Here is a 25,553-nt window from a genome sequence, read left to right on the forward strand (position 1 = left end):
GGGTGTTAAAGCAAAAGTGTGCTGAAAGAAGCTAACCTTAAATTTAGTCACCTCAAAATTGGGTTTCTTTCTGTACCACAGGACAAAAATGTACATCTAACTAATCAAATTATAGGCAAAAAGAACAATTGTTTGTTAACTTGCCTGGCAAAACAAGCATTGCAAAAATGGGAACATCCAATCCAAAGATTTCCTAAAGACTAGCCGAGGGAATCACATATGACACCCAGACAAAGCATGTCGTCCTTAAAGCTGTCCCAGACTTACGACTTGTTGTGGATTCTAAGATTGATTCTGAGAAGCCACAGTCTTTGAGCAGGGGAACTTAAGAGCTGCTTTTCCTGTTAGCCAAAAGATTGAAACAATCCCATTTGCTGTCTGGAAACACAGGATGCTAATTTAAAAGAAAAACAAGCTGCAGCCCAAAAGTGGGTTAGAGGAAGATTACTACAGTTTCTGAAATCATAATAGACAGAATATGTGATTACTCACTCTGTCATATGGTCAAAGCATTAAAACCATTTCCCTTGAGACATGTGGAAAGTTCAAATACGACTGATGAGTAATGAAAAGAGTCTGATTGAGGATTTGATGTCAGCTCAGCTGGACACCCTGGCACACAACACAGTCTGGAAAGCTCTTGTCTCCAGTGTCAAAGGTCACTTCTGCGCTCCAGGAGTCACAACGGATCCTCGCCATGTTCCTACACCTCCCTCTCCACACCCCTTAATCCTATTTCTGCTGCTCCCATTATTCTCTTCCGTCCTCCATGCTCGCCCCTCTCTGGGATCTACAGGATGCCGGGGGAAAAAAGGGGAGAGTGATGGGGACGTCCCGGTAAGCTTCCCTCAAGTTCAGTTAGCGAGGTATTCCCAAGCAGGACACACACATATATTCCCAAAAGAGTTTTCTTCTGCTGTCCTTTTTTTATTATTCCATTCTGCTGAGCTCCTGGTGGATCCCAAACCATGCAGCACTGGGACACGCATATGTTGATGGTTGAATGATGGATAGTAGGACTTCCTCTCCCTCCAGTGTATCTCTTCCTGCTCTCCGGGACCAGTTTATACCATAATCCAGGCAGGATTAAACCCCTCCTCCCTCCATCCCTCCTTTTCCTCTATCCATCCCTATCGCTCTCTCTCTCTCTCTCTCTCTCTCACACACACACACACACACACACACACACACACACACACACACACACACACACACACACACACACACACACACACACACACACACACACACACACACACACACACACACACTATCTCTCTCCTTCATTTTTTCTCTCTTCAATCTTTGACCTATTGTCTTTCCCTCTTACTGCTTCTCTTTCTAGTTGAGTTCCTCTCTTTCCCTCTTAATCTTTCACATCCTCTCTCACCTGCTTTTCCAACCTCCTTCGCTCGGTTTCTCTATGCATTTCTGCTGTATGTGTTTTACTAAGAAAGCAAATGGATAAAAGGAAATGTGTTAGTGACATGATTTAACTGAAGTCATCTAACATGGCGAGAAGGGGAAGAAAGAAAGAAGAAGCAACGAGGGGGTGAAAGAAGCAAAAAGAAGAGATGGCAAATGGGAGAATGTCAGAAACAAAAAATTAAAAAAGATCATAGAGGAGGAAGGAGAAAAGACTCCTGGTAGGACGGTTGAACTGTAGTATCTAGGATTGGTGGAGGAAGAGTGTCTTGACTGAAACCAATGTTATAATATAAACACACTGAGACACCTAGTGGACTCTCACTGCCACACACACCGAGTGCTGCAGCCTTGATGTCATCCTCTAAAAGTGTCCCACATTGCAAAACCAACAATCAATAAGTTCCTATAGGTATAAAATCTAGATATATCTCACATTCATCATAAAATATATTTCAATGACCTCTTGTTTAAATATTCTGTGAATACTCTGTATAATGGCATACATGCCACTTGGTGCTGCTCCTTTGTCAGAGTGAAATCTGAGAAATTATTATTTTGTTGTGAAATCTGCCTTTATGACGGTAACCATGCTCAGTGGACTGCACACAGCTACAGAAAAAATTAAGAGACCACTCCAAATTTGTCTCTACATGTATGGCAACCATTTCAGTGTTTGTTGAATTCCAACAGAGATGTTGTCAGTAGTTTATGAATACAATGACATCTTTCCATTTGCTCATGTTAACAGCTGAGTATGAATTGATCAAATAGTAATCCTGTGTGTACTGCTTACTCTAAAACTGCACAATAGATAACCCAAAGAACGTTTCAACTTTGTAAGAGCTACAGCAGAGAGAGGACAACTACCGCCTGTCTGCTGCTGGGTCCATTAAGCTACATTTAACTAAACACCAGAGACACACAGTCAGACAGACAGACAGACAGACAGACAGACAGATAGACAGACAGACACACATACACACACACACACACACACACACACACACACACACACACACACACACACACACACACACACACACACACACACACACACACACACACACACACACACACACACACAATGTCAGGTTAATACAGCTTACGTGCACTGACACAACAAGCTAACATGCCTTTGCATATTATGAGCACACAAAGTAAAACATCTGCTCATGCTGTTCTGAAAATGAACACAATCAGACACACACACACACACACACACACACACACACACACACACACACACACACACACACACACACACACGCAGAGAGAACAGATTAATAGCATGAACTCTTCAGAGACTGAGTGTCTCTCACACACACACACACACACACACACACACACACACACACACACACACACACACACACACACACACACACACACACACACACACACACACACACACACACACACACACACACACACACAGATATGCATGCACACATTGCATATGGATAACCATATAGCAGTGTGTAACAGCTGTGGGACTCCTCCCCCCCACTGACCCAGATCAGTGATGATAGGGATGATTCCCCCCCTCCTTCCCTCTCCCAGCAAAAGAAACTCTTAATTTTTCTATCAGCATTATGAGGAGTTGTATAACAAACTTCATATACATTTCAGCAAAACATCATTTTAAAAATCCTTTGCAATGTGCTGACCACTTGAAGCCGGCTTTAAACGTTTATTTGTTTGTATTTATCAGTGGATACCATCCCAGCCAGAACACATCATTTAACATAACAAAACAGTTTTGTAGGAAGTCTCTCTAAAACCAGCCAGAACCGTTTAATCTGTAAATTATTGACAAAATCAAAATGAGGATGTAGAAGAAAACACTTATTTGTTTATTCAAATGTATTTTTCTTTATTCATCTATTCAGTTCGGCCACTGATTTCTTAATCCTTCTCTTCCAGGATTATTCCTTTTACTGGAGATTTACTTTTAGTGTACTTTCCCAATTAATACATTTTTAGGTGCAATATTTGGGAACCTTTTGGTTTTTATTTTATTTTATTTTAATACATTTATCTTACTTTTCTCTTTTTTAGCACATAAATATCTATATATGAATGCATTAAACTATAATCAGCTAAATACCATCAAGCACCACTGTAGTGTTAAAGAATATAGAAAGCTGTATCACTCACCGGGCCCCTGCAGAACGTGTCTTGTCCGAGAGAACGAGAGTGAAAAGAAGAGTCTGAACTTAGCGCAACTCTTTGGTGATTGCACAAAGATTAAAAGCTATTAAAAAACCATACACCCCCCCAAAAAGTACAATAAAAGTATAACTCTATGAATAGCTTTTCGTCAGATTCAACGACTTTGAAACTTTAAAAGTGAAACCAGTCAATGCAGATACATCCTACATCCGAGGATATGGTGGCAGAAAAAGTGGTTCGGACTCCCTGTACAGTCTGAAGACCCTGCCTTTCAGGGCACACACACACACACACACACACACACACACACACACACACACACACACACACACACACACACACACACACACACACACACACACACACACACACACACACACACACACACACACACACACACACACACACACAAGTCATTGATTAGACTAAGCCAGGCTAATAGTCAGCCCTTACTTTCAGCCCCATCAGCTAAACTAATGCTCTAGAACCTCCTAGACTAGAATGTCTGTGTGTGTGTGTGTGTGTGTGTGTGTGTGTCTGTGTGTGTGTGTGTGTGTGTGTGTGTGTGTGTGTGTGTGTAATCCTGAATAGACAAGAACATTTAAATATCCTAACAATATTATAAACCTGCTATGACATTGATTCAGTACTCCTAAATCCTATATTTCTCAGCTTTTCGGTATGTATGAATTGTTCCTGTTTTTGGGTATGATATGAATTACCATGTTGATTGGGGAGAGGAAGGAGGAAGGAAGGGAGGTAGCAAAATTTCCCCGCAGCACTTCATATCAGCTGTTATAGGATTAGGGAGTATCCTAAACTTGTCATTGTATTGTTTTTATTATACACACTCTGTTTACCCAAAGAACAGAACTCCTAGTCATTTTGGCAAATGGTTTTCCATGACTTTATTTTCATGGCTACAATTCTGTGACCTCTTGGGTCACACATGGACTAGTCCTGATAATGTGGAAATGAGTGTATGTTTTGTACATGCAGTGTGTGTTTCAGATTTGGCTGCAGTATCTTTTAGGCCAGGATATACCAATGTTCAAATGCTGTGACTTTTCCAGGTTCTTAATGTCCTGTGGAGACAAACTGTATGTATGTCATGGGGAAACAGTGATTGACAGGTCATTATCCCCATTGTCAAGAGAGTCCATTATCACTATAGGAGACCAGCTGATGTCTTCATCTAAGGGAACCGTTTCTACTAATCAGTCAATAATGCCATCAATAAAACAGGCAGTTTCTATGCGTGTTGCACTGGGAATAAAACCAAGTAGATGTGTAGTGTGAATCAATGAAAAAGTGTTGATTTGTTTGCGTTGTATTTGAAATGTCCACGTTTGTTAGAGCAGTTTAAACTCAAAAGCTGAAGTTTAAGTAAATTACACATAAACAATCTCCACAATGGGTCCAGGGCAAAGAGTGGCTGCTTCATCTGCTAACAAAGATCATTTTATTTGATCAAAAGCTCCGGAGTAACTACAGAATGGACCTATTTATTCCTGGTACACAAGACAACACCCCTGTTCCGTCAAATTAACAGCATTGTGTCAGCAAATCTGCTTTATTAGCTTGTACTGTGTGCTCAGTTAAGCGCGACAAACCATGCGGCGATTATAATATTGGAAGAAACTGAAGTGGTACAGAGCCGTTTAGAGTTAATTGGGCAAGGTCCCTGAATACTGCTGGCTGTGAGGAAAACGGTTGATTAATCACTGTAGACATTATGTCACACTATTGATCGTGGCTAAACAAAGCAATGATGTGACATTCGAGCAATAATGAGCGTACCTTTACCCTGATTAGTGTTACTTGAGGCCGGATCAATCTGGAATAATAATCATAATAGCAGTCAGCCATGCAGATCCAATGAGACAACAAAAAAAGACAACAACAGAGGCAGTTTGAAAACATTTAATATCCAATTGAAATATATTCCAGTTAAAGTAAGACCAAAATAAGTACAACTTTTATAAAAATGTTTCCATTGAATTTCTAATGCCTCAGGTTTGTTTAATGACATGTTTAACAAAGTAAAATATGGAGGACATCTTTAGAAGAATTGACAAATAACTGTAGACATGTTGTATAAGACTTCATTTGCATTTCTTTTATGCGAGCTGTACATTTATTTGTAATTTACCATGCTGGTTTTTTTCTCTATTAGATCGATACCCTCTGCTAGAGTACAAAAATAGGAAAAATATATTTAGTGGGTTTTTTTCTGAAATGTATTTGTTTGGGCTGCTGTTGTCCGCTCTGTGAGCTGCTGTGAAGCCTGTACTAGATGATGCTGAGTGGGAAACATGTTCGGCTGGTTGACACTAAGTGTATAACAGGCGTGGAAGAGCATTTTCTACTATAGCTGCTTTGAACAGGCCGGTGAACTCCAAACAGTTATGCATTATACATTCTTTGCTGATTATTATTGCTTTAAATCTCCAGCTTCCAATCATTTGTTAAACTTAAAGTGTTTGCTCCAAAAAGTTGTATTATTCCTGAAGATGATTTCTCTAAACTGTTTTGTTCGGCAGCCAAAATGCTCAGGAACTGTGGCATAAATGAAAAATGTAACGTTTGGGACGCATCAGTAAATGGTGTCAATAGACTGTGATGATGAAATCCCACAAATCAAACTGAAATATTATCTAATCTCTAAAACCGTCCAATCACATAATTGACAATCACTAAGAAAAACACAGGTTCAGCTTTAAACTAGTTCTCTGTGAGGTAGCGCTGGTTAATAATTCTCCAATCTTTCCTTTTAGCATCAACTTTGAGGGATGCCGTCATTTTAAATTCTTCCTTGGCATAATAAAAATATTATTCTTGTAACTAAAATACAAATGCATATATGTATCAGACTCCTGAAAAAAGAGGAACAAATCTAAATGACAATGTATTATTTAATCATTTTAAAAGAATTTGGATTGTAAAATATATTCCTTAAAATTCCTTTAGAAATCAAACTAGTAAGACATAACTTTAAAAAAGTGTAAATTAAATGCCAACACATTTTTTATAACATTTAGACATTAAATGAACAGAAATGCTAATCATGTTTAACCGGTTTAGGTGAAGTCAGGTTGAGATTTCCTTCAGCACTAGTTCTTAGACCAGGAGGCTGGCTGCTGTTAGGAGCCTCTGATGGAGTAAAGTCTTCCCAATTTAAAACAAACAATTACAATAAAACTGTCATTTTGATACACTTAGTCAAAAAAATAGTGCAGGGAACTACTTAACGCAACCACATTGCTAAAACAGGCTGCAGCATACTTTGTCTTCACTGAGGGAGCTGGCTACTGCTGTGACTTATTTACGCTAAAATTCCTCAGACTGAGAATGTCATTTTTCTCAGGTTCTTTTGATATGTTAACCAACTCGTTTATAATTTTTGATAACTGCTGACTGACTTAACTAATTGACTGGCTGTTACAATGCAGAGGAGATACAGAGAGTGTGTTTGGGATTGAAGGAGGAAGTGGTACATCCATATACGGTGTGAGCCTCACTGCTCTGGACAGAGTGTGTGTCTAGACAGAGGGTGTGAAGAGTCATCAGTACTTGCTGCTGGAGTCATTAACAAAGCGGCTGATATAGGCTTCATAGATGGAGTCCACGAACGAGCCGTCAGTCTGAAACACACAAGGCAGGGTCATCGTACTGTGCATGTGTGTGTATGTTTATTTGCACATATACTGGACCATGGACCTGTAAAGTGCCACTCAGTGTCAGACACTCTCAGTAATATTTTACCTGGATTAGATGCAGCATTGTGGTTTGAAGCTGGCTCCTGGACAGAACTATGCCCTCCTGCTGCAGAGGGGGTCTGGAGACAGTTGAAGGGGCCGGGGAGTTCTCCTGGGGCCCCACCGACAACCCTCCACCAGACTTTGCCTGAGTGAACACACTGGGCGAGAGGAGCATGTTGGGGGCCACAGTGGCTGGAATCCTCTGGGGGGAGATAACCTGGATAAACAGGGACAGTTATTATAACTCCTGAATAGTAGATACTATTAAGTAAGGGATAGCTGAGAGCTGTTCGGGCTCCCTGATCAGCCTGTCGGGTGTTCTTTTCCCCATAATGACCACCTCCCTGCACATTATCCCGCTTATTACACGGCCAGATACTAAACAAACTAACCACTCCACTCCCAATATTAATGGAAATTATTTTATTGACTCAAAAATGATCGTTTTTCTTCAGATAAAAAAACCCCCTCTGTTCCACGGTGCTGGACTGTGACAACAACTTTACGGCAGCACTGATGGAGGTTTTCTGTAACTGTTCAAGTCTGTTCACAGTTTCGGATCCACTAACAAGTCCTTAAACTCTGCAGAGCCCAGACCGTGTTCCTGTTAGTGTTTACTTCCTGTCTGTGTTCTTCTGGTGATTTATCTGACGTCCAGCGCTCAGTATTTTAACCTCTTTTCCTTTCTCTTTCTTGAGCCTCCTTAGCAACGGTCAATAAGTCCTTGACAGCGGTCTGTACTACTGGAGTAACAACGTGTAACATGTTTTGAATTGACCAATCAGAATCGAGTATTCAACTAAGCCATGTAGTAAAATACATTAATGCACATCATGTGAACTATATATTGTTTTAAATATATTTGTATTTTTTTGAAGGTTTTTTGGGGCAATGAGTGCGTTGAATCAAGTGACAGCTATGAACGGGGCAGAGTTATCTATTTGATCTTCTCTGACAACTTAATTTCAGCAGTTCCTTGTATGTGGAAAGGTACCTGGCAATAAACTGGATTCTGACAGTACACTTTTTAAGCTAGTGGTAAACAAGTAAAGGACAACCGCCAACACATCTCTCAGTACCTGAAACTGCAGCGCAGCCTTTTGACCCGCAGTGGCTGGGGCCTGGTTTGGGCCTACAACGGAGCCTACTCCTTGACCTTGACTGGGCCCCAGGAATCGAGGAGCAAGTCCTGGGGAAGGTCGAGGGGGATCATGGGTAGCCAGGCTCTGCTCCTGCTGGACCAGCTGCAGCTTCTGCAGGAGCTCATGAGGAGACACCACTCCTGGCATCTGGGAAGACAAACCTGACAGGAGAGAGCATGAGGGGGGATAGAAATCATTTAAAGGCTCACACAGATACAACTGGCATCTTGGAAGAGGCATTTAAATAGAGAAACACAAGCTTGAAAGTAACTGTTTATTATTCTAAGGAAGGATATACCTTGTAAAGGATGAAGGACTTGGTCATTGGATACCTGAGATGGCAGCAAACCTGGTAGAAAAAAATATCTTTGTAAATAAGTGACTATTCACTGTATTATCTTATTATTTTTCAGGGTTTCCCACACATAGACTTTACTTGGGTGGGCCGCCCAGGTATATTAATGGCCGCCCAAGTATATTTCGCGACCCATTTATTTTTTTAATCCGTCCGCAAGCACGACGCCATCCGCGATCGATTAACTAGTGGACAATGATCTCCTCACTCTATGCCTCCTGTACCTGTTCGCTCTGCTATCGTGTGAAGGGTCTGCTAACAAGCGACAAAACAGAAAGACGCCCCCCCATTGCACCCCCCCCAAGTCTATTTCAGATCTGTGGGAAAAACTGTTATTATATATCATTTCACTCTTGAATTTAAAATAAAGTGGTTGTGGTACATCTATTCATTACAATGTCAGAATGCTGACTTTATGTTGGATAAAAGCTGTCCCACCTGCTGCCTGTACAGCTGAAGCTGCCTGGCTGCTGTGCTGAGCCTCTGCTGGAGGTTTGGAAAGGCTGTAGAACAGCTGCTGGCTTTGCTGTGCTTGAAGGTGGGAACATGACACGGGACCCCCCATCCCAGGCTGAGGTGGGAGATGGGGGATCTGCTGCAAAGGAGAAAGGGAGGATGGGAGAGGCTGCTGGGTTTGGAAAAGTCTCTTGATGGGGTCCACTTGAAGCAGCTGCTGCTGGTGCTGCTGCTGGTGGAGCTGCTGCTGGTGGTGCTGCTGCTGCTGCTGCTGCTGGTGCTGGTGCTGTTGTTGCTGCTGGTGCTGCTGGTGCTGTTGTTGCTGCTGCTGGTGCTGCTGGTGCTGTTGTTGCTGCTGGTGCTGTTGCTGCTGGTGCTGCTGCTGGTGATGGAGGTGGTGCTGCTGGTGAAGATGATGGTACATGTGGTGATGGTGGTGGTGGTGCTCCAGCGGCACCCCGTTGTCACACAGCCTGTTCTCGGGAGACTCTGAGAGGGTTTGAAGCACCCCCCCCACCACCACCCCGACTCCTCTCGGTCCCTGCATCAGTTTCTGGATGGCGGGGCAGTGCTGCTGCTGCTGCTGCTGATGGGCGGCGGTGGGGCTCGACAATAATCCCACAACATTTCCCCCGTGTTCTTGAACCGTCTGTCCTCCAATCACAGCCTTGAGCGCTCCCTCTGAACACGCAACCATGGCGATGTTCCCTCCCTGGTTGGGCACACTTTTGTTCACTGAATCGTATTTCAGCGATCGGGCTACAGGTGGACGACTGAACTTTCCTGTCGAGGGCCCTGTCCCGGGCGAGGCCAGAGGAGAGACTGGCTCAGGTTTGGGTGAGTGTTGCTTCTGAGAGCCAAATAGAGTGGCCAGAGAGAGAGGCTTGGGTGCAGCACTGTCACTGTCCTGGATGAGACCAACAGGGAAGGAGAACAGTGACCATGAGAGCTAAGAACTGTGAGGGAACAAACTCTGAGTATTAATATTAGAATTTTTTGGGTCAACCAGTTCCTTTTTTGAGTGACAGCTGTAAAGGGAAGAGACTTATGGGATGACACATGGCCCTGGGCAGGATTCCAACCCAGGTCCTCGACTTGGGGACCAAGCCCCAGTACACGGGCCGTCAGCTCTACTAATTGAGCGATACGACGGCACAAGTATTTTTAACAATAAAAGACATTGTTACAGAGTTGTAATCCTGTTATAAATTGAGTGTGTCCCGTTTTAACTTAGACTGTACGTCACAAATGTTATTACTGAAGCAGCATTTCCACTAGATGGGACAGCTCAGCTCTACTCAACTCGTTTGAAATGTTTTCCGGGTACTTTTTTTGTGTGAAACCTCTGGTATCCAAGTGAGCTGAGCCAACAAAAGAAGCTGGGTAGCAATGGTGATTAAAGCACTGCAGACCACTGATTGGTCAGAGCAAATGACCAACACTGTAAAATGATACATCTTGCAAATTCAATCTTTTTTCATTACAAAGCCAGCATATATATCGGCTGCAGTTTACATTTTTTCACTTAAGATGATGTCATGTTTCATTGAGTGTCACTCAAAGCACAAAGTGAATCGAGCCGCGTCATGCAGTGGACATTATAAAAAGGCATAATCCAGGAAAAGAAGATGGACTGAATGCAACCCTGGGATAAAGCATGGAGCCACTGTGGGTGTTTACCTGAGGGTTCGGTTTAACAGGTATGGGTTTGATCAGGTTGGGGTTTCCATAAATAACATTGCTGCCACCAATCTCCTTTGGCTCTGACGTAGACTGCATGCAAAGAGATACGGAGTAAAAAAAAAGATATGTACTATCTGTACTGGTAGGAGGAAATGCAAAATTAAAAACATGTAAAATGTGTAGATTTAGTCCAAACTAAAGTATTTCACGCCAAAATATGTATCTGTAATGTCCTGTGTGCATACAAGTCTTTAGTTTTAGTACCTTGTCATACTCTGTGCGTGCTTTGGTCAACATCTGGATGATGTCCACTGACTTTGCTTCACTTCCTCCCACTCTTACTTCTCCTCCAACTACTCCTCCAAGAACTCCTCCTAGTAATCCTCCTAGTACCCCTCCTCCAATTACCCCTCCTCTTCCGCCTGGGGACAACCATCCACCCTGAGACTGGGCCAGGGTCTGCTCCTGCTGGGTCAGACTACACACACACACACACACCATGTGAGAATACATACAGATCCATAAAAAGAAGCAGTAAAGAGAGCACTAAAGATAAGTGTTTCACTTTTACAACTAATCTGTTTCAAGCCAAGGTAAAAGAAACATTGTCTCACTCTGGGAGTCAAGCTCATGCAAACATAATGCGAGTGTCATTTGTTTGCTCTTAGGCGCAGACATAGATCCATTAATAAACTAATGTAGTCTCTATGGTGCAGACTAAGATATAAAACAAACTCTCAGCCCAGGCGGCTGACGGTAAATATCGCACTAGTCCTTGTTTAGCAGACTAAATCCTATTTTCAATATGTCTTCCTTAACTGCTGTATACATTGATTTATGGTTGTACAAGCACTTACATCTTCATCCTCTGAGCAATGCGTTGACAGTCCTCCTTATCGTAGAACCAAATGCCATGGATAACCACTGGGGGGAGGGAAGAGAAGGACAGAGAGGGGCAGAGAGGAAGAGAAGTCAACTCTTGAACATAAACAAACAATAACCAAAATGTAATCAAAGTTCCCAGTCTGGACAAAATGCCCCAGTTGAGGCTACAAATTTAGATGTCATTTGAAATGCAGCAGCCAGTAAGGTCAGCAGTGAGCAAAGTGAGGTTTCAGACCCGCAATAAAAGCACGACTGAATATAGGTAAGAGCATGCTGTCGTACAAATCCGCTGCAATGACATCAACACAGGCCTGACAGACATGTAAACGGTGTATTAATAGCCCTGCTGGGTTTAGACCCAGGGTTTAAAATCAGTCATTTCCCGATGGGGACAGAAGCCAACAGTGCCATAACACAGTGAAACATGGGCCCCCGGAGACTCCTTAACAACATAAACATGATCAACAGGGGATGACAAAAGCAAACACTGAAAGCAATTGGCAAAGGATTAAATAGCAGCGAGTAAGGACGATGCATACAATACACAGGGACCCATTTTACTATTTCATTTCCACGACTGCTGAATGCATACTGTAAGAGGTAGGGTTGTTGCGTAATAACTCAATCCATCAGTGAGTGAGAGACTACGATTTTGCCAACAAAATTTAGAAAATAAAGAAACCTCCAGATACAAAAGGTATACCTTTGTTCATTTATACACTTAAGGAAGTTTGTAGAACCCGCATTCTTTTACCGAAACACAACTCTTTTGGGTACCTTACTTTTAAAAAGGTGTAAAAACTTGTTTGTTTTCCCTTTCCTTTTTTTATTCCTGAATATATCAAATACAGACTACAGTTGGCAAAAAATATTAAATCATGAACTGTCCAATAAATAAAAATAGTTGAAAAGACTAATATATTAAATATTAAATGTCTCTGTTTAGTACTTAAGAGCAATAGTGTCCCAAATACATTTCAGTCTATACCCAAAGTGTTGAGGTATGATACCCAGGCCTTATTAAAACAGCAGGACATTACATCACACCTCAACACATTTACTTAAGAAAAGATAAGGCCAAACCTAACAAGGGCAGGAGAACAGAGTGGGCTCTACTGTGGAAGTGGACAGAGTTACCACCACAGTCCTATCAAACAAACACACACACACACACACACACACACACACACATTCCCATACACAAAAATACATACACTTGGCTACAAATGAGGGTGGGTAAGCCACTGAGGTCAGTATGAAGAGAGGCAGAGAGAGATACACACACACACACAGTTCAGTTGAGCCTGGGAAAATCAGCCCAGTACCAAATAAGTAACTGCAGTGGGAGCCTGTCTGCTGGAGCCAGAGCTGCTTAGTGCTCACTGGGGATGAGACTGTTTGACAGAAACAGAGCGGCACGCGGTTGAAGTCAGAGGGCTGGAAAATTGAGAACAATTTAGCGAGACGGATGTAAAATAGAAAGAAGTGAGGTGTGTTGGAAACAAGATAATCATCGAGTCCATCGAGACAGAAATATCTAGTTCTGGGAGCACTTCAGCTGTCAGGAAACAGAGACTAAGTTTGGTCAATGAAGGAAATAAGTTAAATAGAATTGAGTTAATGGACAAGAACCTGTAACGATACAGATACAAGACGAAAGGGACGCCCTGCCTCACCCCAACCAAAAGACAAAGATTTTAAAGCAAGAAGAGGACGTTATAATTGTTCGATTGGGGACATTATTACACTTGTTTTCAGCTGCACTGACTTGCCATAAGTCTAAACCTCAACAAAATAGAACTCCCCTCAGAGTGACACATAGTCAGAGAGGGACAGAGAGGGAGTGGGAGGAGTACAACGAGTAGCACCAACAAAAAAAAGTGGCTGTGATTACACTTTCAAAAAAAAGAGGAAAAGGGTTCTAGTGAGCAACACTGGAGACTGACAGAGAGGAGGAAAGGCAGAGGGACATCTGCAAGGAATAAGTGAAGGACAGATTCTGACAGAGTGCAGTGGACAGCAAGATGGGCCGAAGGATGAACAAAGACTTTAAGAAAACTAACTGAGGAATGTTCATTCTGAAGATGACAGCATTTCATTTTGGACAAGGAGCATCCGGAACATCTGCAACCTGCACTCCACTGATGTCTGTGTGACCCTGGACCTTTCAGACCCTCTGAGACTACAACAAACCAGCCAGAGCACGTGTGATGTCTGCTGTAGATCTACAGTGACTCTTTGACGGGACTCCAGTGGGACTTGAATGCGCACAATTACTTTAGTATGACTTTACTTGAGATTTTTTTTAGGTTGGTAAGCAGCACATTAACCTGTCATGTTCTGTCGTAATGACTCTGATGGGACTTCCAAAGAAGACCTTTTCAGTTAAATCTGGTTTATATGGCTTGCGCAGCAACATCACATTTTCCCAGAGGTTTTAATGCGCTTTGACTATACAGTCATTGTGTTTGGCTGTAATCCAAACTGCACTCCTGGGACTACTCACGGAATACTTTTGTTTTGTTTAGCTTTAGTGTAGTTAGACATGAACACAGGTTTGTTAGCATCTGTGTGGTCCTAAATGGATTAGCTTTTTCTGCAGTTTGTGATCAGTTTTGTGGGGAGAGCTCTGCACATCAGTCACGAGAAACACTATTGATATTCTTTCACACTATATTTAGTTTACTGGAGGTTTGTCACGGGGAAGGTGCTCTTACTGAAACACACATCCATGATTGGAACTGGTGTTGTCCGAGAAGAATCATAACTTCCTTTGTTTGTAGGAATGGAATTCATGGCATTGGATAAGATAAATATTGAGATTTACAGCTACTGAAACTTATTCAAGACATTGTTACAGCTTCCTCTTGGCGGCATAACCCCACGTACATTTAGATCGAAGGAGTCATTGCTACAACAAGTGGGACAGCTGTATGAGCACTGCCTGACCTGGACCTTTGCTTCTGGAGAGGACAAATCTCCTCAGAGGGAGGGTCACATCACTTCCACTGAAATTTTCGACTGATAAGATATTACTGGAGCTGCAATCTCAAGAATAATCAAGAGAGGCTCAAAGAGGCCATTACGACCAGACCGTGAGGTTCCTGAGAGACTAGAAGAAGAACCATGCTGAGGGGCCTGTTTCAGAGGAAACCCAAACATGAGAGACTGGAGGAGGAACCTGAGGTCAGATTTAAAGGCTTGATGGTGACAGAGACAGACCTTGGATATACATACGTCCGACCTGGAGGTAAGACTGTCCACACACCCAAGAGACATGATCAGTGCTAATGTTAGCCACATCAGTGTTAACTGTAACTGGAGATAAAACAATAAATGAGGTCTTTAAGTAACAATGATGTACATGATCCATCAATCTTCTGATTAAATCATTTTCTAGAAATTGTATAAAAATAATGTAAGTGGAAATCACACTTTTTCAAAGGTCATAATCGACTCATTTTGTTTGACTAACAGTCCACAACACAGAGAATTTACTTTACTGCCCAAAAAGAAAAGCAACAACATTTCACTTTAGAGAAGATGACAAGTCATCTTCATTTTATCAGAATAGTGAAAAGGCGTGCAATAACACAATTGCAGGAGCTGTAATATTTGTTAATTTAGTCAAAATACCTACATACTTAAAAATAGTGATTACTGAATATTGATTATATACTACTATAGCTGCCTTTTCATTGATAATTAGATATTTCAAAAATAAATTTCAGCTCTTCACTAAATTAACAGAATTGAACACCTTTGGGCCCTACAAAATAAACCATCCTTGGCTTTGATTTAAGTTCCTTATTACAAAGCCTGGATGAATGTGTCAATGATGTCCTGCACCAAAACTATGATTCAAACTGTGAATAGTGTAACCTCAACTTTTAGAAGCATGTTGTCAGATAATGGAGACACTGAAACATGTAGGTGTCTTTACAAGGAATGTAAAACGCCTGTGTGCTGTGTACTAGGATATTGGCCAGAGGAAACAGAACTCTCTACTCTAAAGTTCTCTACTCTAAATCTTGCCCCGTTCTGTGGCATATCTCTGCAGTTTATTTTTAAGCATGGAGTGCCACTTTGTGCCAACTGCCATTCCAGGAAGTAACGGCAGCACTGAGAGCTACATGTTTGTCTAATGATAAGATTCCACGACCCATCGCTCACAGAGGTCACGACACAGCGGGACTGGCAGCATACCCAAAAGCCTGGGGCCTAAATAGATCCGATGTTAGCTAGGGAAAACATATCTTAACTGAGCCGTGATGTGTTCCTGTTTGTACAGAAAAGATTCCTTTACACACAATCATCCCGATAACCCTCACGTCTCTTGGGGCACCTGAGGTGAGCTTATGCTAGCTGACTCAATTTGTTCCCATATCAGCATAGTTAAGAAATGATTAGTTTCGAACAACCCTAGTGAATCACAGCCATTATAGTGATAAAAATCAGTCACAATATAACCATACTGCATCCAACCTTATTTGGGTGCTTTATTATCCGTCTCAGTGTAATTGGCTGGAGCCACTGACCATTAAGTTGGCTATGTACCCACCCCTGCCCATTTTTCATTTTATCAAGAGGAAATAGTCCCCAAAAACTGTGGTTACTGGTTTTAAGAGTTTTTAAATTCCCAGGAAATGTCAGTTAGCTATTCACTATTCATTTATTTCCCATTACTATTGCACTGAATACATGTAGAGGCCTGTTTTATCGCTGTCTTTATTGTGTCCCGAGTGCATTTAACATGGTTTTAAAAAGGTATAAAGAGGTCAACGAGAGAATGTTATGTCATACACATTATTTCACTGAGCCTTCTGGATTATTCATAATGGCTGTGTTGTATACGTAGGACTAATGAAGTAAGGGGATCAAAGCAGGCGTAAGGAATCCACTGGTATATAAACACAGCATTCCACCTGCCTCTTACTGAGCCTGACGGAGAGTGTGAGAGCACAGCAGAGAGGGGGGAGGTCTGTGTGTGTGTGTGTGTGTGTCAGCGGCTCCTGAGTGAGTGTGTGTTTATATTATCAGGGACTGTTGTGCTGTATCTAATCTCTGCTGGCTGGTTTTGTAGTGCTGTCAGGCTCTGTGTGCGAGTGTGAGTGTCTGCCAGATGTAGGTCTCAGAGGGAGACTGGCTGATAGAGCTGGAGTCACCACAATACCTCTGCACCTTATAAGGAACTAACTGTACACTCAAATGAACAGCATGCTACACACACTTTGGTGTGTTTATCCAAAATGATTATCTTATGCAACTTCCTCCCTGTATATAAAAAAACAAATGTGATCACAATGCCACCACGACTTTAAAGATACATAAATATGTTTTTTTTTATTTTAATGTAATGCAACTCTCTTTTTATTTCATGTATTTTCTGGTTAGGCTCTCTCTCTGTCCAGCTTTTGTTTACTCAAATTCCCCATGTGTCATTGTCTCTATCTTTCAATAGGTACTTCTCACTGTGTGTAGTTCTTCAAGTGATTTAGTCTATGTGGATAGTTTTGGTATTAAGTCATCTATGTCTGCCCGGACTGTGACTGTCTGTCCAACACTAATGTAACTGACCCCTGTAAAACCTAACGATTTTTATATTTTTACATTCAGCTTACAGTGAGCTTTAAAGAAAGTCGCTGGGCAAGAAAAAAACTGTCAGCTATGACACACACCAATAAACATTATTCACTGCAAAGAGTAACACTTAAAGGGAATGGTTTATAAAATACACAAAGTGTTTACCCAGATGATGTGTTCAGCAGCTGTTAGTTATAAACTGTGTCAAACAAACAACTACATGTATCCAGGCAGATATCAGAATAGTGTATCTGTGTAACTTACATCGGGCATTGCGGTAAAGCAGGAAGGGGTGCTGCAGCTGGAAGTCCAGGTCTTTGGTGATTGGCTCTGTCAAGTTTTCCATACTGAGTCTGTTCATAATGGTGAAACCATGCCTGGGAGATGCCAGTCTGAAGTACAAAGATACTGGTTAAAATGAATGTAAACGAGTCAACCACAACTTGAAATAAAAGATACTAAAGGTAGGACATAGTCTGCCGTATACACTATGACATATAACACATTATCAGTTGTGTTGTGAAATGTGATATGAATCTAGCTAAAAAAACTCTTATCCTCATGTTTACATGTTAACAATAAGTTAGAATGATGTTTCAATATGTCTGTTAAAGAGCTTAAGATGACTCCCAACAAATATATACAGTATACAAGTGCACTTCAGGTAAAGTATGGTATGGAAAATCTCTATTAACCAGGATGTCAGAGTCCAGCATCACTATCATTACCTTGTGTAGATAAAAAGGGTGCCTTCAACCTCGGTCTTCTCCTAACAAACACAGAAGCAAAAACAAGTGCTCAGTCACTGAAGGAGAACATGTTACATTCTCAAATAAACAAAAGACCAAGCAGCTGAATTTAACATGACAGTTTCCTGTGGCACAATGTGAGAACGACTCCTTTATAACACGACGTGTTTGATGCTCTGTGGGCGGACATCATTAAATATAATATAATGCTAAACTATTCCAGGGAAATAATATAACAAATATATATACGATTATTTATTTGTGGAAATTTCACTTTAGACCCTAAACACCATAAACAGGGTTAAAAAAAGCTATAACTTTAGTTGGTGTAAATCAGTGTCAGTGAGAAAGCGGACGATGACGAAGCTAAGCTAAGTTAGCATATTAACCAAAGTTAAGGCTTACCCACTCATTTGCCCTGTTGTTATAAGTATACAGGGCAACTTGACTGGCCACGTCCACAATGTCATTGATGTACGGGTCTTGTCGCTGCAGAGCAGCCAGACTGATGTCCAGTCCTTTAGCGGTGAGGCAGCTGCTGCCTGCTGAAGTCGCTGTCATTGTTCCCAATGGAGAAGTTAGCTCGATACCTAGCTTCAGCGGCAAACGAGTCACAGAGATCAGATAAAAACTGAACCAACAGCAAAGCAAACAAGGACAATTAAATTGGTGACTGGGCAGCAGATTGTTTAGCAATTTAAGAACTTTACAATAAAAAAGAACAGTTATCGAAGGCTAACTGCCATGAGTGAGTTTCTCAACGGCCATGTTTTGCCAGAGATTGTAAACAACCAGACATGAGTAGCTGCGCATCAGGGCGATTTCAGCCTTACCAATCAACTTGGTAAAGTCGATGGTGGATTACTGTAGCGCCCACTGCAAGGATTTCTAGTAACACTTTCTTCACTTTATGAATTATATTAGGAGAAACATGTCCATGTATCATACGTTAAGGTACCTCACTTTATTTTATTTTTTGTAACGGGATGTTTCGACAGAAGTCTTCTGTATTAGTGCTAAAACAAGTGGTAAATACAAACAAATGTGCTGGGTCCCTTAGTACTGTAAGGACAGAAAGCTATTGTGTTTGATTCTTTTGACTGTATATTCCTCTCACTTCTCCCCATACACGCAAGCAGCGGTTGGTCTTTAATTTTGGTAGATATGCACATATCTGACTGTTTGATAACAGGAACACTGATGCTGGTTGATGTCTCCCAATCCTCAGTAACACTTACTATGAAATGCACTAGGGGGCATCAAAGGGTTGGATAAAACACACACCCCTGCTCTGTTTATTAACTACATTGGTCAGAGATAAGCCCCAAAAAGCTTGTGTGTGAAATATTGTCTGTGTTTCCCCCAAGAGTTTTGTCTCAATGGGAGCGGAAAGCCTATGAAAGAGCAGTAACAGCCAGGCTGCAAAAGTTCTTAATAGAAACAAATACATCATGTTTGTATTTGTACTGAGTTACTGCAGTTGTTTTTTTCTAATGCATTGGTAGTGGTTGATAAAGGAATGGAACTCCTTCATAAGCCCAGTTAAGTCCCTTTTAATCATATTTCAAAGTTTACTATTGTGCTGTTGTCTATAGGCTACATTTTGTTCATGTTCAATAGTTTAATGTTTTAATTGTCTGGGTTATTATATATTTCCCCTTCAACAAAGCTGCTCTCCCTGTGTCTTTTTATTGCTGTAATGTTTTCACATATTTCACCTTGTTCCTAGGTTATATCAGATGCAGTTTTTAAGATACAATTTATTATGCACCACCTCTAGGGTTCAGAAATTAGACTTATCCTTCCGTAAATCTATACCCAAGGACATAAATGTAACTGATACAAGAACAGGACTTTCAGGACTACACATCCTTGAAATCAATATCTGTTGGATCACCTGACAGTAATTCTAATTTGTTGCAAGGGTTCATGAGGGGACACAGCAACCTCTTCAAATGGATATTCTAAAACCCATTCACTGTGTTTTAATTTTAGACCAGATTATCTCTTGTATATTCTCTCAGTCATTTAAACTTACCACTTATGATTATGACAGTAATGGAGTTCTTCTTTTATTGCAAAGTAAACTATTTAGTATTATATTAAATATGCACTCCCACTTCCCTCATCTGTATGGTTATAGTTGTTCTAGTGATCAGATTTATACTGCCATAAAGATGTACAGCAGCTGGTGTGTATTTATCAACAAACACAACAGAGTGTCCTTGAGAAAAAACAATGACCACCCAACTGCTCAGTTAGCTTAAGCAGAACTGCATTAAAAAAAAAACATCTGCTGAAAACCCTTTAAACAACTTCTATTATTAGATTCAAACAAAGCACTTGCAGGTCAGACTGTGGAACGTCTGCCTCCAAATTAACATAAAAGTAGCTGCTGTGACTTTCAGTGGGACTGCTTTACTTTTGCAAGCTTTGTCAGGAAAGTAGTGAACTCTATTTGCAGGTCTATTGTGTTTTAAGGTATATGTTTGCGTTATGTATCTATTTCTTTCTCGGGGTAAATGTTTCAATGATGATGCTAATGAGTTATACATCATCAAGTCAATACTGTCAATAACCACTCAGTAAAGATGGAGTACTTTACTGCAATTGGTGAGAATACATGCTTATTCTGTGTGTGTGCACACAAGCAGGGGGCTTATTGGTAATTCACATATCGGGATATACCTTATAGGTTTACAGAATATATTTTACTCATAATTTCAAGCTACTGTACACAATTATATAGTACACTCTTTTTTATATGTTCAGTATATTACAATGAATTCTGGAATATGACTAAAATTCATTACACTAGTTGAAAGCATAATATTAAGTTGAACTTATATGTTTTATTTACATAATATTATTTCTTTAAACCAACCTAACACAGTTATGTGGAATTCGTTAACATAAAACATTTAATTAAATTCAACTTTTCAGTTTTGCAGTGTAGAGAGTATTCTAATGTATTCTATATATGTCATAATGTATAGCTACTCTGAATTTAGTTTATTTTTAACTGAACATATTTATATAAGCCTATTGGTTCTACATTTTTTTTTATGGTTAATGGACTGTACTTATAAGGTGCTTTATCAGGTCTTTTCAAACCCTCAAAGTGCTTTACATACTCAGTCATTCACCCATTCATACCTCAGTCAAGCAGAGCAGTACCACTTGCTCTAGGGAAGCTAACCCTCACACACTCACACGCTCACCATCGGGAGCAACTCAGGTTTCAGTATCTTGCCCAATGATACATCGAGATGTTGACTGCACAGGCTGGGATCGAACCCACAACCTTCTGACTGACAAAATATATTCTTTCTAGATAAAAAATTATACCTAACAAATCTTTAATTGTAGATTTTCATTACTTGATATTATTCTCAACCAAATTACATAATTGAAAATGCAGAGGGATACTGAACACAGCTGAATAAAGGGGCTCTTTCTGTCATGAGGGGATTTCCCCTTTGATTGACCAGCAGATTGTTGGTTTCCCACATGAGATACCAACATCTGATGGTGTTTGTCTGTCCACAGATTCCCAGAGACCAACTGAGCTTATAGGACTCACACACGCTCACATACATACAAAGGGGGTCGGGAACTACAAATATAGAACAGTCACAAATAGAGTAGATATTCCATGTGCAGGCAGGATTACAGTGGATATTAGTGTGTGTGAGTCTGTGTGTTTGTGTGTCCCCTGGGCACAAGTGTCTGTTCCCACGACCTGCCCTCCATCCGTTCTTCCTCCTCTCAATCCTTCCTCCCATCTATCCTTCCATTCATTGGCCAGTGTAATCAAACGGAGGCTCGTTTGGCAAGAAAGTGAAAGAGAGTTGGACCATCATTATGAAACTCAGAGTAAATCTGTCTCATTGTCATCATAGGGCTGATCAGTCAGACATCTGCATCGTGGAAAGCGAAATGATTTCAACTACTTTACTGAAATACTGTTTTTCTGGCTTGAGTATTCACATTTTCTGCTGCTTATTCTGCTACTCTTCTTCATTTTTGGTGGGAAAACTATACTTTCACTCCTCTTGATATGTCTGTTATAGCTGTAGATGCTGGCTATCAGTGGTTTCCAACCTTTTGGACTTTACACAGCCAAATACATAACAAAAACACTGTCAAGGGTGCCCTTTAGTTTACATATGATTAGATTAGATACAGTTTTTAATCACAAATAGGAAATTGTTTTCTTAGACGAATGTTTTCAAGGTAACCTACTTGTCATGTTTCCATTTATTTGTTCGCAAGTCTACCAACGATTGAATTTTCCATTACAGTATCCAATTTTTCACAAAAAGCAATGATTAGAGAGAAGTCATAAAATTGAATACACATTTCTGTAGCACAAGTTCGTCATTCATTCTTTCTTATCCCATTTTCATCTCACCACCTCTCAGTTTTTTAAAGATTTTAAGTTAAAACAAGCTCCGCCTTGACCAGCTTCAACAGAAAAATCGCTCCTTATGCATCAATGCAGCTACAGCATATTCACAATCCAATAATTTATTATATAGTGACAAGTCGGTCACATCGTTACCTTTTTTTTCTGCAGCACAAGTACTCAGTGTGTGCTGTTTTTCTTAGCAATAAAACATTGAGTATGTACAATACTGAATATTTAACAACCCTTAGTTTGACTCTAAATCTCCAGTATATTAACATAACATCTGCATCACAAATGTATGGTTCAGAAATAGACAATTCATCTGTCATTTGTCAGGCATCTCCCTGTCTTTACTATGTCTACAGTGACACATGTAGACAAAAAGCTTTATTCTATTACAGGATGGTGGGTGGTGATTTTGTGCTATTGCAGTGAACAAATGAATACTGGCTGGGTTGAGTCATCAGATTCACCTCCTGATTATAGCCTGCAGTCAGATTGACATGAGGCCTGTGCATTGTGAAGTTAGTATTCAGTGTCAAATACAATTACACGCCATTGCCAGTACCATAATTAGAATATTCTGCTCAGTAGCTTCAATGCTTCCTGATGTATTATTGAGCCCAATTATTTTTTCCTGTGGAGCCTTACGGTACCTTTTATACACGTTTGCCATCTTAAAATCCTCAGTTTCTGCAATATATTGGGACAGAATAAGTGTTTTGTGAGTGTTGGCCATGAAAGACACTTACTTCCTTTTGAAATAAGCCCAACATCTTTCTAAAGACTGAATACAAAGATAATGTTTTTTATCTTTTTTATCTTTTATCTTATATCAAGCTGCCTGTGGAGAGCTTTTATGAAAACAGTTCAATTTAATACCCAACGTGCTTTTTGCAGTTCTATCCAAAAGCCCGAAAAGGAGGTATAGAGCCAAGCTTGCTCAATGTCATCAAAGCGTGGTCCAGAGCTATTTAGTTAAGAGCTGATGTTGTTGACCTTGTTTGATATTTGACTCCCAAATGAGCTTTATTTCATTGTCGTGTTCCCTAAAAAATGGAACCATGTCCCCAGGAAATGACTTTGTGTGCCCGAAGGGCCAAGACAAATTTGTTTCTGGCCATGGAGAATGATGCTGAAACGAACTTCACTGTCCTGAGGGCAAACACACATAATTGAATTCTTAAAACAATTGTATCATCTTCTAGATAAAAACAGTAACATTCAGTTGTTTTGTGCTGACCTTCTTGAACTTATCTACTTCAGGAGATTTGAGTCTGTATTTACACAGCATCCAAAGATCTCCAAATCAACTCACTTGTGGCTTGTCTGTGTTTAAGAGAGCCATGAAATAAATCATAGTTTGAGTCATAAAAGAGCTGAAAAACCAGATATTTAGCGTGTGTGTAAACACAGCCTAGGCCAAAGAAAAGAGCGGGGCTGAAGCAGACCAGATGTGAGGGGACTCTGGGCAAATCAGACGGAGGTACAACATCTCCCATCTCTGCTTCTCAGTCTATGCAAGGCTTGGGCCTGCTATGGCTCATTACACTCCCCCCCCCCCACCCCTCCTCTCTTACAAACGCGCACACACAGACACACTTACTCTTTCTTTACTCTCACTGTCTATCTTCTTGTCTCTATCGTGGGTTCGGCCACCTTTCTTTTCTTTTTATGCCTTTTCTTTAACCCTCTTTTTAAGATGTGCCCCCCACTATCTCCCCCCCCCCCACACACACACACACACTTCCACACACACTTCAGTATCAACATTATCATCATCTTTGTCTTCATCATCACCATCATCATCTGGATACCAGCCGCCGGTTCTCCACTGTTGCTTATACTGTCTCCCTCCTTATTTCTCTGTAACACACACACACACACACACACACACACACACACACACACACACACACACACACACACACACACACACACACACACACACACACACACACACACACACACACACACACACACACACATCTGGAAACAGTCAGAGCGTCTACATGCACGGGGAGGGGGGCTCCTCTCTCTCTCGGTATCACTGCAGAGCTGCAGGGCCAGCAGAGGCAGAGAGAAGAGAGAGCTCTAACTCCCGACCAGTGAGACACAGGCAGACAGACAGACAGGCAGGCAGGAGAGCAGACAGACAGGCTCACTAACTGACTGACAGAACCACCGCCGGACCATCATGGACTGGATCAGGAGAGAGAAGCCCGTCTCCGGATGAGACAGGACGGCCTGCTCCTGTGTTTTTTGGGGGACTCTGCCATAGATACGTGGAATAACCGACAACCTATTGGGAGATTTAACCCCGTGCTACCCGTGATGGAATATTTACACTCTTCTCATTTTCTCATGTTTCTCCTGTTCTCTTCCTCCTCCTTCTCTTCCTCCACCTCCTCGTCTTCATCCTCGCACATTTTGACACGCTGCTGAAGATGCGCACGAATGCGTCTTTTGCGCACTTCCATCGCAACCGCCACTGACAGCGCCCGTGCTTTATAACCTTTTGAAAGCTTTTTTTTAAGACAACAAGGGAGAGGAGAGAGTGAGAGAGAGGTGAGAATTGAATTGAACGCGGTGCTGGTCTCATGTTTCTTGCCTAGGGCCCGGATGTACCGAGAGATGCACCGGTGCGTTTTCCCGACCGGTTCCGCCGAAAGCTCGCTCTTTTTTCTCGCCTTCACCTCCATCATGGGGATTAGGTAATATTCACTCCATCCGAAGACACCCTCCCCATAAACAAAAATAACGGAATACCCAAGACTGTCCGTGTCAGACAGTTATTTCTTCTTTTGCCCCCCTTTTTTAATTTCTTTATTTTTGGGGGCTTTTTTTCCTCGTTATTTTCCCTCCGCCTCTCCAGCTTTTCCCCCTCTCTCTTCCACTCACCTATAGGGATAACGCCGGACTACATTT

General features: G+C 41.2%; 2 protein-coding genes across 8 annotated transcripts in view; both read right to left on the reverse strand.

Moving 5' to 3' along the window:
• The window catches only part of cacna2d4a (calcium channel, voltage-dependent, alpha 2/delta subunit 4a), a 94,569-nt gene extending 90,755 nt beyond the window's left edge, over positions 1-3,814 (reverse strand). For 5 of the 6 annotated variants that reach the window (XM_063905716.1, XM_063905715.1, XM_063905713.1 and 2 more), the window contains exon 1: positions 493-1,029. The gene's annotated coding sequence lies outside the window, so the exon portion shown is untranslated. Of the gene's footprint in view, positions 1-492; positions 1,030-3,585 lie in introns of those variants that run through there. The other variant, XM_063905712.1, reaches the window with a different exon arrangement.
• Positions 3,815-5,509: 1,695 nt separating this feature from the next.
• On the reverse strand, positions 5,510-18,992 carry dcp1b (decapping mRNA 1B). 2 transcript variants are annotated; one of them, XM_063905845.1, is made up of 11 exons: positions 18,620-18,992; positions 18,194-18,234; positions 17,730-17,857; positions 11,855-11,921; positions 11,262-11,475; positions 10,995-11,087; positions 9,297-10,221; positions 8,802-8,852; positions 8,441-8,664; positions 7,366-7,578; positions 5,510-7,244 (listed from the first exon to the last, which is right to left on the reverse strand). In XM_063905845.1, exons 1-11 carry the CDS (start codon positions 18,773-18,775, stop codon positions 7,167-7,169), a joined length of 2,190 nt encoding a protein of 729 aa, XP_063761915.1. In that variant the 5' UTR covers positions 18,776-18,992; the 3' UTR covers positions 5,510-7,166. The 2 variants fall into 2 exon arrangements, with proteins under 2 accessions (XP_063761915.1, XP_063761917.1); XM_063905847.1 differs by lacking the exon at positions 10,995-11,087.
• Between the last annotated feature and the right edge of the window lie 6,561 nt (positions 18,993-25,553).

The sequence above is a fragment of the Eleginops maclovinus genome, chromosome 17 (genome assembly GCF_036324505.1).
Source record: "Eleginops maclovinus isolate JMC-PN-2008 ecotype Puerto Natales chromosome 17, JC_Emac_rtc_rv5, whole genome shotgun sequence".
NCBI lineage: Eukaryota > Metazoa > Chordata > Actinopteri > Perciformes > Eleginopidae > Eleginops > Eleginops maclovinus.